The 16243-nt window shown below is 41.5% G+C and overlaps 1 protein-coding gene across 1 annotated transcript in view; it reads right to left on the bottom strand.

The window, feature by feature from the left end:
- The window catches only part of LOC128235973 (mucin-22-like), a 36561-nt gene extending 21815 nt beyond the window's left edge, over positions 1 to 14746 (bottom strand). Inside the window, exons 1-2 of the mRNA XM_052950757.1 lie at positions 14574 to 14746; positions 315 to 6189 (exon numbers count right to left, since the gene is read on the bottom strand). Coding sequence (XP_052806717.1) covers positions 315 to 6177 — 5863 coding nt within the window. The 5' untranslated portion in view covers positions 6178 to 6189; positions 14574 to 14746. The remainder of the gene's footprint in view (positions 1 to 314; positions 6190 to 14573) is intronic.
- Positions 14747 to 16243: the final 1497 nt, after the last annotated feature.

Raw genomic sequence — 16243 nt, 5'->3', positions numbered from 1 at the left:
ACACAATACAATATCAACTACAGTCAAAACTCGCTATGTCGAAGTCATTTGCACCTCGGAAAATACTTCCGGGATAACGAACATTCGATATAACCGAAATATATAAAGTATATAATAAAACCGAAAAAAACAAAACGAAAACCGTTGGATATAACCTGAACATCGAGATAACAGAACACAACATAGCGAGTTTAGACTGTAATATAAACCCTAGAAACCTGTAAAATAACGCCTTTAGTTAAACAATCATTTTCTCATGAAAATGTCCTGATCTTACAAAAAACAATGTTTAGAGTGAAGAAAGTCCATGTCACCTGTGCAATTTTGCTGTTGTCTATAAAAGCCAACAGGACATGGGCACCCGGCGTTTTGATTTCCGAAACCACAGGACGCGTTAGTTATTGCTTCGGTGGTAGGAGGAGACGTTTTAAAAGACCCGGCTGATGTTGTGGTTATATTCGTTGGCGATGCAGATCCGGCCGAAGAGGCTGTTGCTAAGGTTGCTGTTGTATCAACAGTGGTTTCTTCAGTTGCTGTGGTATCGGCAGTGGTGGCTTCGGTTGTCGCTGTGGTATCGGAAGTTGTTGCTTCGGTTGCCGCTGTTGCATCAGCAGTGGTGGCTTCGGTTGCTGTGGTATCGGCAGTGGTGGCTTCGGTTGCCACTGTGGTATCAGCAGTGGTGGCTTCGGTTGCTGTGATATCGGCAGTGGTGGCTTCGGTTGCCGCTGTGGTATCAGAAGTGGTGGATTCGGTTGCTGTGGTATCGGCAGTGGTGGCTTCGGTTGTCGCTGTGGTATCGACAGTTGTTGCTTCGGTTGCCGCTGTGGTATCAGCAGTGGTGGCTTCGGTTGCTGTGGTATCGGCAGTGGTGGCTTCGGTTGCCGCTGTGGTATCAGCAGTGGTGGCTTCGGTTGCTGTGGTATCGGCAGTGGTGGCTTCGGTTGCCGCTGTGGTATCAGCAGTGGTTTCTTCAGTTGCTGTGGTATCGGCAGTGGTGGCTTCGGTCGCTGTGGTATCGGCAGGTGTTGCTTCGGTTGCCGCTGTTGTATCAGCAGTGATGGCTTCGGTTGCTGTGGTATCGGCAGTGGTGGCTTCGGTTGCCGCTGTGGTATCAGCAGTGGTGGCTTCGGTTGCTGTGGTATCGGCAGTGGTGGCTTCGGTTGCTGTGGTATCGGCAGTGGTGGCTTCGGTTGCTGTGGTATCGGCAGTTGTTGCTTCGGTTGCCGCTGTTGTATCAGCAGTGGTTTCTTCGGTTGTTGTGGTATCGGCAGTGGTGGCTTCGGTTGTCGCTGTGGTATCGGCAGTTGTTGCTTCGGTTGCCGCTGTTGTATCAGCAGTGGTGGCTTCGGTTGCCGCTGTGGTATCAGCAGTGGTGGATTCGGTTGCTTCGGTTACCGCTGTGGTATCAGCAGTGGTGGCTTCGGTTACTGTGGTATCGGCAGTTGTTGCTTCGGTTGCCGCTGTTGTATCAGCAGTGGTTTCTTCGGTTGCTGTGGTATCGGCAGTGGTGGCTTCGGTTGTCGCTGTGGTATCGGCAGTGGTGGCTTCGGTTGCTGTGGTATCGGAAGTGGTGGCTTCGGTTGCCGCTGTGGTATCAGCAGTGGTGGATTCGGTTGCTGTGCTATCAGCAGTGGTGGCTTCGGTCGCTGTGTTATCGGCAGTTATTGCTTCGGTTGCTGTGGTATCGGCAGTGGTGGCTTCGGTTGCCGCTGTGGTATCAGCAGTGGTGGATTCGGTTGCTGTGCTATCAGCAGTGGTGGCTTCGGTCGCTGTGTTATCGGCAGTTTTTGCTTCGGTTGCTGTGGTATCGGCAGTGGTGGCTTCGGTTGCCGCTGTGGTATCAGCAGGGGTGGCTTCGGTTGCTGTGCTATCAGCAGTGGTGGCTTCGGTCGCTGTGTTATCGGCAGTTGTTGCTTCGGTTGCCGCTGTTGTATCAACAGTGGTTTCTTCGGTTGCTGTGGTATCGGCAGTGATGGCTTCGGTTGTCGCTGTTGTATCGGCAGTTGTTGCTTCGGTTGCCGCTGTTGTATCAGCAGTAGTTGCTTCGGTTGCTGTGGTATCGGCAGTGGTGGCTTCGGTCGCCGCTGTGGTATCGGCAGTTGTTGCTTCGGTTGCCGCTGTTGTATCAGCAGTGGTGGCTTCGGATGCTGTGGTATCTGCAGTGATGGCTTCGGTTGCGGCTATGGTATCAGCAGTGGTGGCTTCGGTTGTCGCTGTGGTATCGGCAGTGGTGGCTTCGGTCGCTGTGGTATCGGCAGTTGTTGCTTCGGTTGCCGCTGTTGTATCAGCAGAGATGGCTTCGGTTGCTGTGGTATCGGCAGTGGTGGCTTCGGTTTCCGCTGTTGTATCAGCAGTGGTGGCTTCGGTTGCTGTGGTATCGGCAGTGGTGGCTTCGGTTGCCGCTGTGGTATCAGCAGTGGTGGATTCGGTTGCTGTGCTATCAGCAGTGGTGGCTTCGGTCGCTGTGTTATCGGCAGTTGTTGCTTCGGTGGCCGCTGTTGTATCAACAGTGGTTTCTTCGGTTGCTGTGGTATCGGCAGTGGTGGCTTCGGTTGTCGCTGTGGTATCGGCAGTTGTTGTATCAGCAGTGATGGCTTCGGTTGCTGTGGTATCGGCAGTGGTGGCTTCGGTTGCCGCTGTGGTATCAGCAGTGGTGGCTTCGGTCGCTGTGGTATCGGCAGTGGTGGCTTCGGTTGCCGCTGTGGTATCAGCAGTGGTGGATTCGGTTGCTGTGGTATCAGCAGTGGTGGCTTCGGTCGCCGCTGTGGTATCGGCAGTTGTTGCTTCGGTTGCCGCTGTTGTATCAGCAGTGGTGGCTTCGGATGCTGTGGTATCTGCAGTGGTGGCTTCGGTTGCCGCTGTGGTATCAGCAGTGGTGGCTTCGGTTGCTGTGGTATCGGCAGTGGTGGCTTCGGTCGCTGTGGTATCGGCAGTTGCTGCTTCGGTTGCCGCTGTTGTATCAGCAGTGATGGCTTCGGTTGCTGTGGTATAGGCAGTGGTGGCTTCGGTTTCCGCTGTTGTATAAGCAGTGGTGGCTTCGGTTGCTGTGGTATCGGCAGTGGTGGCTTCGGTTGCCGCTGTGGTATCAGCAGTGGTGGATTCGGTTGCTGTGCTATCAGCAGTGGTGGCTTCGGTCGCTGTGTTATCGGCAGTTGTTGCTTCGGTTGCCGCTGTTGTATCAACAGTGGTTTCTTCGGTTGCTGTGGTATCGGCAGTGGTGGCTTCGGTTGTCGCTGTGGTATCGGCAGTTGTTGCTTCGGTTGCCACTGTTGTATCAGCAGTGGTGGCTTCGGTTGCTGTGGTATCGGCAGTGGTGGCTTCGGTCGCCGCTGTGGTATCAGCAGTGGTGGCTTCGGTTGCTGTGGTATCGGCAGTGGTGGCTTCGGTTGCCGCTGTGGTATCAGCAGTGGTGGATTCGGTTGCTGTGGTATCGGCAGTGGTGGCTTCGGTTGTCGCTGTGGTATCGGCAGTTGTTGCTTCGGTTGCCGCTGTTGTATAAGCAGTGGTGGCTTCGGTTGCCGCTGTGGTATCGGCAGTGGTGGCTTCGGTTGCCGCTGTGGTATCAGCAGTGGTGGCTTCGGTTGCTGTGGTATCGGCAGTGGTGGCTTCGGTTGCCGCTGTGGTATCAGCAGTGGTGGATTCGTTTGTCGCTGTGGTATCGGCAGTTGTTGCTTCGGTTGCCGCTGTTGTATCAGCAGTGGTGGCTTCGGTTGCTGTGGTATCGGCAGTGGTGGCTTCGGTTGCCGCTGTGGTATCAGCAGTGGTGGCTTCGGTTGCCGCTGTGGTATCGGCAGTGGTGGCTTCGGTTGCCGCTGTTGTATCAGCAGTGGTGGATTTGGTCGCTGTGGTATCGGCAGTTGTTGCTTCGGTTGCCGCTGTTGTATCAGCAGTGATGGCTTCGGTTGCTGTGGTATCGGCAGTGGTGGCTTCGGTCGCCGCTGTGGTATCGGCAGTTGTTGCTTCGGTTGCCGCTGTTGTATCAGCAGTGGTGGCTTCGGATGCTGTGGTATCTGCAGTGGTGGCTTCGGTTGCCGCTGTGGTATCAGCAGTGGTGGCTTCGGTTGCTGTGGTATCGGCAGTGGTGGCTTCGGTCGCTGTGGTATCGGCAGTTGTTGCTTCGGTTGCCGCTGTTGTATCAGCAGTGATGGCTTCGGTTGCTGTGGTATCGGCAGTGGTGGCTTCGGTTTCCGCTGTTGTATCAGCAGTGGTGGCTTCGGTTGCTGTGGTATCGGCAGTGGTGGCTTCGGTTGCTGCTGTGGTATCAGCAGTGGTGGATTCGGTCGCTGTGCTATCAGCAGTGGTGGCTTCGGTCGCTGTGTTATCGGCAGTTGTTGCTTCGGTTGCCGCTGTTGTATCAACAGTGGTTTCTTCTGTTGCTGTGGTATCGGCAGTGGTGGCTTCGGTTGTCGCTGTGGTATCGGCAGTTGTTGCTTCGGTTGCCGCTGTTGTATCAGCAGTGATGGCTTCGGTTGTTGTGGTATCGGCAGTGGTGGATTCGGTTGCTGTGGTATCGGCAGTGGTGCCTTCAGTTGTCGCTGTGGTATCGGCAGTTGTTTCTTCGGTTGCCGCTGTTGTATCAGCAGTGGTGGCTTCGGTTGCTGTGGTATCGGCAGTGGTGGCTTCGGTTGCCGCTGTGGTATCAGCAGTGGTGGCTTCGGTTGCTGTGGTATCGGCAGTGGTGGCTTCGGTCGCTGTGGTATCGGCAGTTGTTGCTTCGGTTGCCGCTGTTGTATCAGCAGTGGTGGCTTCGGTTGCCGCTGTGGTATCAGCAGTGGTGGTTTCGGTTGCTGTGGTATCAGCAGTGGTGGCATCGGTCGCTGTGGTATCGGCAGTTGTTGCTTCGGTTGCCGCTGTTGTATCAGCAGTGATGGCTTTTGTTGCTGTGGTATCGGCAGTGGTGGCTTCGGTTGTCGCTGTGGTATCGGCAGTTGTTGCTTCGGTTGCCGCTGTTGTATCAGCAGTGGTGGCTTCGATTGCTGTGGTATCGGCAGTGGTGGCTTCGGTTGCCGCTGTGGTATCAGCAGTGGTGGCTTCGGTTGCTGTGGTATCGGCAGTGGTGGCTTCGGTTGCCGCTGTGGTATCAGCAGTGGTGGATTCGGTTGCTGTGGTATCAGCAGTGGTGGCTTCGGTCGCTGTGGTATCGGCAGTTGTTGCTTCGGTTGCCGCTGTTGTATCAGCAGTGATGGTTTCGGTTGCTGTGGTATCGGCAGTGGTGGCTTCGGTTGTCGCTGTGGTATCGGCAGTTGTTGCTTCGGTTGCCGCTGTTGTATCAGCAGTGGTGGCTTCGGTTGCCGCTGTGGTATCGGCAGTGGTGGCTTCGGTTGCCGCTGTGGTATCGGCAGTGGTGGCTTCGGTTGCTGCTGTGGTATCAACAGTGGTGGCTTCGGTTGCTGTGGTTTCGGCAGTGGTGGCTTCGGTTGCCGCTGTGGTATCAGCAGTGGTGGCTTCGGTTGCTGTGGTATCGGCAGTGGTGGCTTCGGTTGTCGCTGTGGTATCAGCAGTGGTGGATTCGGTTACTGTGGTATCGGCAGTGGTGGCTTCGGTTGTCGCTATGGTATCGGCAGTTGTTGCTTCGGTTGCCGCTGTTGTATCAGCAGTGGTGGCTTCGGTTGCTGTGGTATCGGCAGTGGTGGCTTCGGTTGCTGCTGTGGTATCAGCAGTTGTGGAATCGGTTGCTGTGGTATCGGCAGTGTTGGCTTCGGTTGCTGTGGTATCGGCAGTGGTGGCTTCGGTTGCCGCTGTGGTATCAGCAGTGGTGGAATCGGTTGCTGCGGTATCGTCAGTGGTGGCTTCGGTTGCCGCTGTGGTATTGCCCGTGGTGGTTTCGGTTGCCGCTGTGGTATTAGCAGTGGTGGATTCGGTTGCTGTGGTATCGGCAGTGGTGGCTTTGGTTGTCGCTGTGGTATCGGCAGTTGTTGCTTCGGTTGCCGCTGTTGTATCAGCAGTGGTGGCTTCGGTTGCTGTGGTATCGGCAGTGGTGGCTTCGGTTACCGGTGTGGTTTCAGCCGTGGTTGCTACGGTTACCACTGTGGTCTCGGCCGTGGTAGCTTCGGATTCCACTGTGGTTTCGGCCGTTGGTGTTGTTGATACTGCCATAACCAAACTTCGATCAACTCTGAGGTTTGCGTGTAAAACTGCCGCAAGGATTGTGATGTAGATGGTTATATGGCGCGTCATCACTGTTCGTTTCTGAAGATAAAGCCGTGTTAGTGACCTAATACAGCCAATACCTTTTGTTTTTTATTGCGAACGGACTGTAGTAATAGCTCCAATTGGAGATTATTTAGTCTTGAAAATTTATATACAATCACACATTTAAGTATAGAGTACAGTTTGAGAGTTGATTTTATGCATTCTTATTATTAAAAAAAACAACACGAAAACAAAAACACCCATACGTTCTGTAAATTTAAAATATATCTTTTTTTTAACGATTGCTAGATGTGCAAAATGTACACATACTTGGATGACGTAGTACACAAAATTTGTCCAAGCGTAACCGTCATTCGGAGCTCCTCGGCCATTTTTATCGAAAACAAGCTCGGATGTATATGGACGGTTTACAATGTCAGAAATCGGGTCTTTTTAAGGCCGCTGCAAGTAGATCCCGTAGTAATTTAATTTGGCAGATAAACTTATTGAGTTAACTCTTGGGAATCTTAAAAAAGCTTGCAATAAAACACTTCACTGGCAATCAATTTAAATTTAGATGAACAAATATAAGCTTAAACACTACATTTAATTAATGATATAATTCACAATTTAACGAACTACTTCTACTTATGTACCGGCACACATCCGAGGTTGTTTTCGATAAGAATGGTCGAGGAGTTCCCAATGACGTACACGTATCCTAACAATTAGTGTTTTAACCCGTACACCACACTCTTAAGGAGGAAAAAAGTCACGTGACCACGAATATGAACTTACTTAACAACGCGCATGTATTTGGTACTTTCTTTCCTGACGGTTATCGAATTTAAAAACAAAACCTATCCCACCCTACGATTTCGGCTTTCATATGATATAATGTTTGTCTATAATGATGTTGCTCTTGTTAAGAAAAATCAAAAACTAAGAATCGGCGATGCAGATGACAGCTCATTTTGTACAACTTTCGGAGACAAATCAACTGGCTTTTAACGAAAAATCTATTATTGAAAAGCTATTTTATACCATAATTTAGAGTATTTTTGCAATGAAAATAATATTTTTTAAGGAAAACTTAAAATACCCAATTAGGCTCACGACCACAGTGGCTTGATGACAAAGGCTCATCAAAGTCACTATAAACAATTTCAACTAGCCTAAATTATATTTTATACATACTTGAACATAATAAAACATTGCCATAAACATAAAATGATATTTGACAAAATTCAAAAATACCCTATACATGTACTGTAATTTGAAACAGTTACATATTTCATATAACAGTATACTGCAGTAGGGTATTTTACTTTAATGAGCCTTTGTCATCAAGCCACTGTGCTCTCGACCGCACTGTAACCAGCCACATTTTTTATCAATTTAAACGGGTAGTGAATAAAGCTACTGTCGACTGATGCCAGTCCATTATGAGCGCGCATGCGCACATGGTGTGGGGTACTGTGTCCATTTAACAAAAATACATCACAAAGAATAATAGAAACTATACCACATGAAAACGGAAATGAGGTGGCGTGCGGTGGACTAGACATTTTGTTGTTTCGATAACCGTTAAGAGAAAATAACAGAAACATAACTTTTGTTGTGCCAATTGCGCCGAGGTCGTAAACATCTGCGGTGACGTCAAACGCTTGCCCGACATAGGTCATTCAAACGTGAATTTCGTGCTGACACGACATAGGACATTGGGAAATTAAATCCGGTTATTTAATGTTTTGCTGTGTGGAAGTAAACCTTTACGATAATTTTGTAGATTTTTGAGCCTTGTATTAAGCAAAGCACTCTGTATTTATTCAAAATAGTTTTTCCATCTAAAATCAATAAATATGTACTTTACGTCAGATACCATCTTGAATGTGAACGTTTGACATTGAAATACCAGAATTTAATACAGAGGAAAAAGCTTATATTTTTCTCCCTACTCAGATAAGTAGATCCAATAATTTAACTATGCTAGATATTCTTATCTTGCCCACGGGCGAAGATAAAATGCCCGTATGGAACTCCTTTTTTAATGGTCACAACATTGTAATTACCTCCCTTGTTGAAGACTGTCGTCAGTAGCATCAAGGAAATCTTGTCTTATGGTAATATTTGGAACGCTAATTAATTATTTCTCGCTTCAAATGTCACCATAAAACAGTTTTCAAGCACCATTCAAGAAATAATGCTTCATTCTCCTTAGAACTATTTAAAAAGACCGATTTGACTATTAACATTAACTGGATCATTGCGCGCATATCCATGACAACCACGTAATATCGCATATCTATACGCAATTATTTTCACTAAGCACAAAAGAGTTCCAGCAAAAAGACATTTTTAATTAATTTTGTTTAACTGAGGTGGGAGAAAAAGCATCTACCATAGCCGCTCGTGTAAGATAGGTTCATCCCGACCCTCGCACCGGGTGTTTTGCGGAAACTCGGTAAACCTCGTTTCCGCAAAACACCCTACGCTCGGGTCGGAATGAATCTACCTTACACTCTCGGCCATGGGAGATACTTATAATCTTGTATATACACCTTTTAAAATATGGGTAATGTGATTTTTGAGTCATAACATCAAGGCGTAATACATTTATTTTTCGAATTTGATGACGGCTTAGAAGACAATTTTAAGACCTATCAAATTTTAACATTTAAAAGCGATTGATACGTGTTTGGATTTTCTATTTTACCAGTTAATCTGTAATAATAACGTATTGTTTAATTTAAGAACTTTTACATATCGTTGAAATGATGCCCGGTATCGTATCCAAAAGTCAAACAAATCACACAAAACTCACAAAAAATACTGACGTCAGCATTTCTTATTTTTCTTTCTCGATGTCCAAAATGTTTGGTTTTATTGGAAACATTAAACAATGACGTCTATTTTAATCTTGGACACAAGCTTTTTCAAAAGAATGTTATTTATGGAATTCGTTTTAATTTCTTATGTATTATAACTATAGCGCTCTCTGGCGCATATTTGTGTTACGCGTTATCTTCATTTATAAACAGAAAAAGTTTCACTAAATGACACACTGCTCTGTTATCGTTAAGTATAGACTGAATAAAAATGCACTGGGGCACGCACTGTTTTGTGCTGATTGCATGATATAACATTGATCGTGCAATTTCAAAAACTACAGAATGACAAGAAAAATACATCAGCTATGTGTTGGGATTCTCGAGTTGGTCTGACCTTTTGACGTTACATAAGTACGTCATAATTATCCAAGTATTCTTGTTTTCTAGTAGCACGTTAGGTGCAGTATAGTTGGATAAATCAGCAAAATGCATGTACATTGTGTGAGACACACACGCCATATATTCAACAGTAAACGTTTAACGTGAAAGTTTGCTTGTTTATTATTTTTATTAATAATAATAATATTATTATTATTATAATTATTCTCTATTCATCTGGGATATTTTACCGATTCGTTCGGTTGCGCAGCCCTACAATATGTTATACGCACAAAACGCTTGAGGGGACAATATTTCAGAATTGAAACAAGAACATTTATCATATCTAGCACAGTCATTAAACCGCTACGTTTTACAAACAATGTTATTTTGTTAATAATGTTATTAAGTGTTCAACCAAACAACTAGCCGCCAATATGATTGTCGTACAGATCCTCTTTCAATCATTTCGAAGAACTCTGAATGTCAAAAATCCATTTAACTTACAACCGCTAAATTTCTATTTAGTAACGAAAACACCCACCAAATATCCATTCAGTCATAAATAGTAAAATAAAATGCTGAGTATCGCTAAAAGATGTTTATTTTTGCATACAGAACGTCCGTTCCTTCTTCTATTTCAACTGTTTCATTTATTATCAAGATCCGTGTTTCTTCATCGGATGCGACCGTCCGCAACTTATAACAGTCATGTTACTATCCCTGACACAGCTTCACGCAGCTTGTAAATTGTATTAGTTATAAACAATTAATCAGTTTTTCCGCTAAAAAAGAAAATAAATGATTATTTCATAGCAAATGTTTATAAAATTATATCTAAATGTATTATCAATGACTCAATGGACGAAGATAACCACACATTGCCAACTTTGGAGTTTATCAGGCTAACGGCGATCGATTAACCTCTCCGTGCAATAGTAGCGTTAACATAGGCTAGTCTAGCAACTATTTATCTATTGTAAGCTTGTCTAGATTAAAGCCTCAGTGCCACTTAGGATTAAATAATTAGAGAAAAAAATAAAGTGAGTATATAACTATGATAGAGTCTCATATAATGTCTGATGAATCCCCGAGGTCCACACGATGCTTTATGTCAAAACAGCATTATATTTATATGAAAGTCTTCGTGGTCTAGTGGAACCCCACTAAAACTAAAACATTTTTTATAACATTACTGTAATTTATTGCAATTTTGAAGTCATAGAGTAAAACAATTTTAAAATAAGTGTTTTCATATGCATTACAGGGAAAACTATTTAAACCAAACACTTCTTAGCTAAGAACTGCAAATCATTGGCATTCAGAAAATCACGTGATATGCAAATTTCGTAATGACGTCGTGCGCGCTAAATTTGCTTTCGGTTCTGTTGCATTTTGTATTTGCGCTAAATACATTTTTTTTTATAATTCTAGGGGTTAAAAAAGGTCAAAAAGGTTAAGAGAAGTCATTTGGATATGCGTTCAAATAAATAAGTTTAAATCACTAAAACATAATGAGACTTGTAGGCATATAATAATTAAATAATTTATGAGGGTCGTTAAGCGGACCCGTCTAATAATTTTCGAGTTTTAAACGATTTTAGACTTAGCCGAAATTGAGTAGAGCTGTTCTACAGAGGAAAAGTTGTTTGATAAAATAGCATAACATTTATTCAACATTAAACGTTTACAACATGCATAACCAACATAAATTATAAATCACATTGTCGTAAAAAGCAAAGACATTGTCAATAGAGAGATTTTGCATAATTTCATACATATTAGTAAACATTGCTTTAGATATGACTTTCTCCCACCTCAGATAAGTAGATCCAATAATTTAACCATGCTAGATATTCTTATCTTGCCCACGGGCGAAGATAAAATGCCCGTATGGAACTCCTTTTTAATAGTCACCACATTGTAATTACCTCCCTTGTTGAAGACTGTCGTCAATAGCATCAAGGAAATCTTGTCTTATGGTAATATTTAGAATGCTGATTAATTATTTCTCGCTTCAAATGTCACCATAAAACAGTTTTTACGCACCATTCAAGAAATAATGCTTCATTCTCCTTAGAACTATTTAAAAAGACCGAATTGACTATTAACATTAACTGGATCACTGCGCGCGTATCCATGACAACCACGTGCTATCGCATATCCATACGCAATTATTTTCCCTAAGCACAAAAGAGTTCCAGCAAAAAGACATTTTTAATTAATTTTGTTTAACTGAGGTGGGAGAAAAAGCATCTACCATAGCCGCTCGTGTAAGATAGTTTGATCCCGACCCTCGCGCCGGGTGTTTTGCGGAAACTCGGTAAACCTCGTTTCCGCAAAACACCCTACGCTCGGGTCGGAATGAACCTATCTTACACTCTCGGCCATAAAGATACTTATAATCTTATTAGGTTCGTGATCGTAATATAGATGCATGGTATATAAATTTACTAATATTTCGTAAAGTTTTTCTAGAATCTGATGACATCAAAGTTTAAAACTTTTGTTTGTCGATAGATAGATAGGATTAAAGTATTATTTCCTTAAATTATAATAATAGGGACACACTAGAAGGAAATGATATTCATTTTCAATGATATTCATGTTGCAATAAGTACATATTCTATCTGCTCTTGGTATATTATGATGTCTTCCCGTTTCAATCAATAAATCGAGAGAGGAAACCCGAAATTTTGTAAGTGCTATTCGAAATTTGTTCGTTTGTATTGCAATTAGGTAATTTCTTGTTTAAGTTCGTTTTTTATATCAATAGTATGTTTCTATTCTGTTTTATTCATTAACATATGTATTCCAAGGTTGTTAAAATATATCAATTATTCTTTGCTTTATTAATTAGATGGGAATTATGTGTATATCTTGGGTGTACCATGTATTAGACATTCCAATTTCATCTAACATAGTTTTTACATGGAAAGCCCAATTTAGTCCGTTATAGTTGTAATTGTTATCGATATCATTCTTTAACATTCTATAAGTATGCTTGGTGCTTGGAAAGAAGTTTATTATCAGATTTCAATATTCTTATCCAGTATTTGATTATCTTTATTTTACGTTCTACTACCATTGGATGTCTTCCTAATTTTCCATATAACGCAGATAGATTTGTACTTCTTCTGACATTAAGAATCTTCCTTATAAGTTTACAATGCAGTTATTCTATGTCTTTTGGTGGGTTGTATTCGAAATTTTCTACACCATAGTTTAAAATTGAGCCAATAAGACTGTCAAAAAGTTTACATTTATATTTAATGTTGAGGTTTAATAAACAAATTGTGTAAGGCATACATGCAGTATTGTGCTACGTGTTTCTTTGTTCTATTCCAGTTACCATTCGTAAACAAAGTTAAACCTAAATATTTGAAGGTTTCAGTCATTTCTAAATTTGTATTATTAATTGTAAAGTTATTATAAGTTTTTCTATCTCTCTCAAATATCATTATTTTAGTTTTTGCTGTATTTACTTTTAAATCCTAAAGGCCGACCTTTACTTTTTGATCATTAAGCATCGCTTGTAAATCTATTGGTGTCTAGGCAAAAATGACTGCATCGTCAGCAAGTATAAGTTAGAAAACATTATATCATTTATATTGCAAATACCGTCTATAAGAAGAAATAGCTTTTCATTACTACTGCTTCAGTCGGTAAGTCTATTTTATATTTTTCGTTAGTATATTTTGAGAGGATGTTAATGAGTGTAATTTCTCTATATATTGGGGGAGGGGGTTGGGGTCAATGTTTCCGCCTTAAAAGACAGGAACGATCATTCCTTCTCCAAATGGTTTTTGATATTCTCCCTTTATAAAGATATAATTATAAAGTTTCGAAAGAAACGGTTATATGTGGGTAAATGTATATTTTATAATATCTGTGATTATATCACCTAGACCACTACTTTTATTATTATTTTTGGTGCATCTATTACCTCTGTTAATGTTATATCTTTATCAAGGTATTCATCATTATTATGTTCCATGTGATAAGCCTTATCGTTATTATTAGTGGTACTGTACAAGGTTTTGAAGTTTTCATTTAATTATGCAATGTAAATGTATGTAAATGCTCAACACATTGGGGACGTTTTTTATACGGGTTCTTTATTTTTTTTTCCAGAACGCTTTTGGTTTTGCGTGCGTTGCTAAGGTTTACTAAACTTCTTTTTCCGTTATGTGATATTAATTTTTATTAATGCTTTAAAAGATGTTTGTAATAAGTCTTTACTGCAATATATTTACAACGTAGATTTGCGCAAGTTTTATTACGTATAAAATTATTTCTAGCCTTTTGAAATTGGATCTTGCATTATAGCATTCTGCATTAAACCACTGAAATCGCTAATTATCTCCTATCAACTTTATTAATCTAATAACCGGTGTCCTCTTTGAAGTCTATAATTGATTGTTAACACAGACATTTAATTAAAAAGTTCAAAAACTATATACCAACGATCTATTTTGATAAATTTAACTTTAAAACATTTAATAAACAATAACACAAGGGTATCATAATTTGAATTCAATAATCATGATAAGGAAACCTGCAGTCAAGCATAAATCACAATAAACCAATATCTCAAGATTATTTACATATATAAACGTATTTACCGTTCCTGTACATCGACTTTCGACTAATTTTACATAAATGTTCAAAAAGAACCAAAATATATTTTCAAATTCATTTTTTCGAAAAGTGCATTAATTTTGAAAGAAAAACAAATCCCTGCATCGTAACCCGTAAGCTAAGTGATCGGATTATAATCTATAAACAATTCTAAAAAGCATAACAAATTTGAGCTCCTTCTTAATTCAATGTAACTTTGGATGACCAGCAAAACCCTTAAAAGGACAGAAATGCAAAAATCATAAAATTAAAACAAAAACATTATCTTACTGGCCAATACATATCCTAACAGGTATGAAGGATATGAATTGACCGGTTTAAAGACTAATTCGTGGGAACTGTTTAACCATTTTTCATTTATTTATTTTTAAAAATTAACAACAGTCAATTACATATAAATGCATATATTTTTTTAGTTAATGTGTAATTGCCTGTTGTATTAAATTGTTATATCAGTATTGGGATAATTCGATGAACATATTATTTTTGACATTCTATATTGTATAAAATTGTTTTGATTGTGGTAAATGTAATTATAGAAGTACCGTAGCTATGTCGATTATTTTAGTAGACAATATTTAAAGTACTTACATATGGAACTGTTTTAAATTCTCAATCCGAAAATGCTTCTATTTTTGTCTATTTGTTTTACAATATTTTCCGATGCTTTTTGCAGTCGAAACGTTCAAGTTAAACTATGAAAGGATATAGCACCAAGTATACATATACTAAAATTATTATCTTAAAAATAGTTTTAATTTGGATGTAACCCGATATATTTAAGGAACGCCTAATAAACATTTAATTTCCATATAAATACGGGAACACCCGAACTGTCAATAACTTACCATCGTTCAAGGCACAAACCACTTACTTTTACATTAAAAGAAAACAGTATCAATGCGCGCATAAAGGAGTTACCCAATTATACCATGACAAAAGGATGTGTTTGCAAATTCAGCAACGCCCGATGTTTACGAAACGAATGTTTAGCGGTTTTGATACGCATTAAAGTTACATGCACTCTGGTCAGATTCCCGCAATTATTGCCAACATTAATAATAAAGCCAGCTCGACATTAAACATCATATACAGTATAAATATCAATGTCGAATGTAAAAAACAATGGTTGTCGAATATTGTAAATGTGTATACAGCTGTCTCGATGTCCAATGTTGTATGGTTGTCTCGACACACAATATCGAACGTTGTATGGTTGTCTCGACACACATTATCGAACGTTGTATGGTTGTCTCGACACACATTATCGAACGTTGTATGGTTGTCTCGACACACAATATCGACTGTTGAATGGTTGACTCGACATTCAACGTCGAATGTTGTATGGTTGTCTCGACACACAATATCGAACGTTGTATGGTTGTCTCGACACACATTATCGACTGTTGTATGGTTGTCTCGACACACATTATCGACTTTGTATGTGGTTGTCTCGACACACAATATCGAACGTTGTATGGTTGTCTCGACACACTATATCGACTGTTGTGCAGCTGTCTCGACATTCAACGTCGAATGTTGTATGGATGTCTCGACACACAATATCGAACGTTGTATGGTTGTCTCGACACACTATATCGACTGTTGTGCAGCTGTCTCGACATTCAACGTCGAATGTTGTATGGTTGTCTCGACACACAATATCGAACGTTGTATGGTTGTCTCGACACACAATATCGACTGTTGTGCAGCTGTCTCGACATTCATAAGGATGCATTTTTCATACAATTATATTCTTGACAGAACGGTATTTTTACCCTTTCCAAAAAATGTATATACTAGTAGATATACACAGGGGCGTACCTGGAGCATTTTGAACTGTACGCCCGTACTAGTGAGTGAGGTGTCAGCATGTGAAGGTCTCTCATTAGTTTGGTCTGAAGATGTTATATGGGGTGCGTGCGGGAGGTGTGTCCATTGTAAGATTCGTTCAAGAATACAGTTATAAAGGTACCACGTTCAAGCATTCTGAACGCGTACACTCAATCACAATACGAATCAAAGCGCTTTAAGCGTTAAAAGGCTTGTGGCGCGACAAGTCTGTTTTTACTTTTTTACAATTCTGTCCACACTCAATAAGAATAGAATCCGAGTTGTTTTTTTGAGTGGCAACAAACTGTTACCGATAAGAGCTTGGCATAACATAAGAATGGATAATGTAAATCGATCATTTTGTAATACAATTATCTAGTTTTATGACAGTGACTGATAAACATATATGTACTAGGTTATGCGAATAT

Source organism: Mya arenaria, chromosome 5, assembly GCF_026914265.1.
Source record: "Mya arenaria isolate MELC-2E11 chromosome 5, ASM2691426v1".
Classification (NCBI taxonomy): domain Eukaryota; kingdom Metazoa; phylum Mollusca; class Bivalvia; order Myida; family Myidae; genus Mya; species Mya arenaria.
Note: the sequence above shows the minus strand (reverse complement) of the source record. Positions and strands in the feature narration are given on the sequence as shown.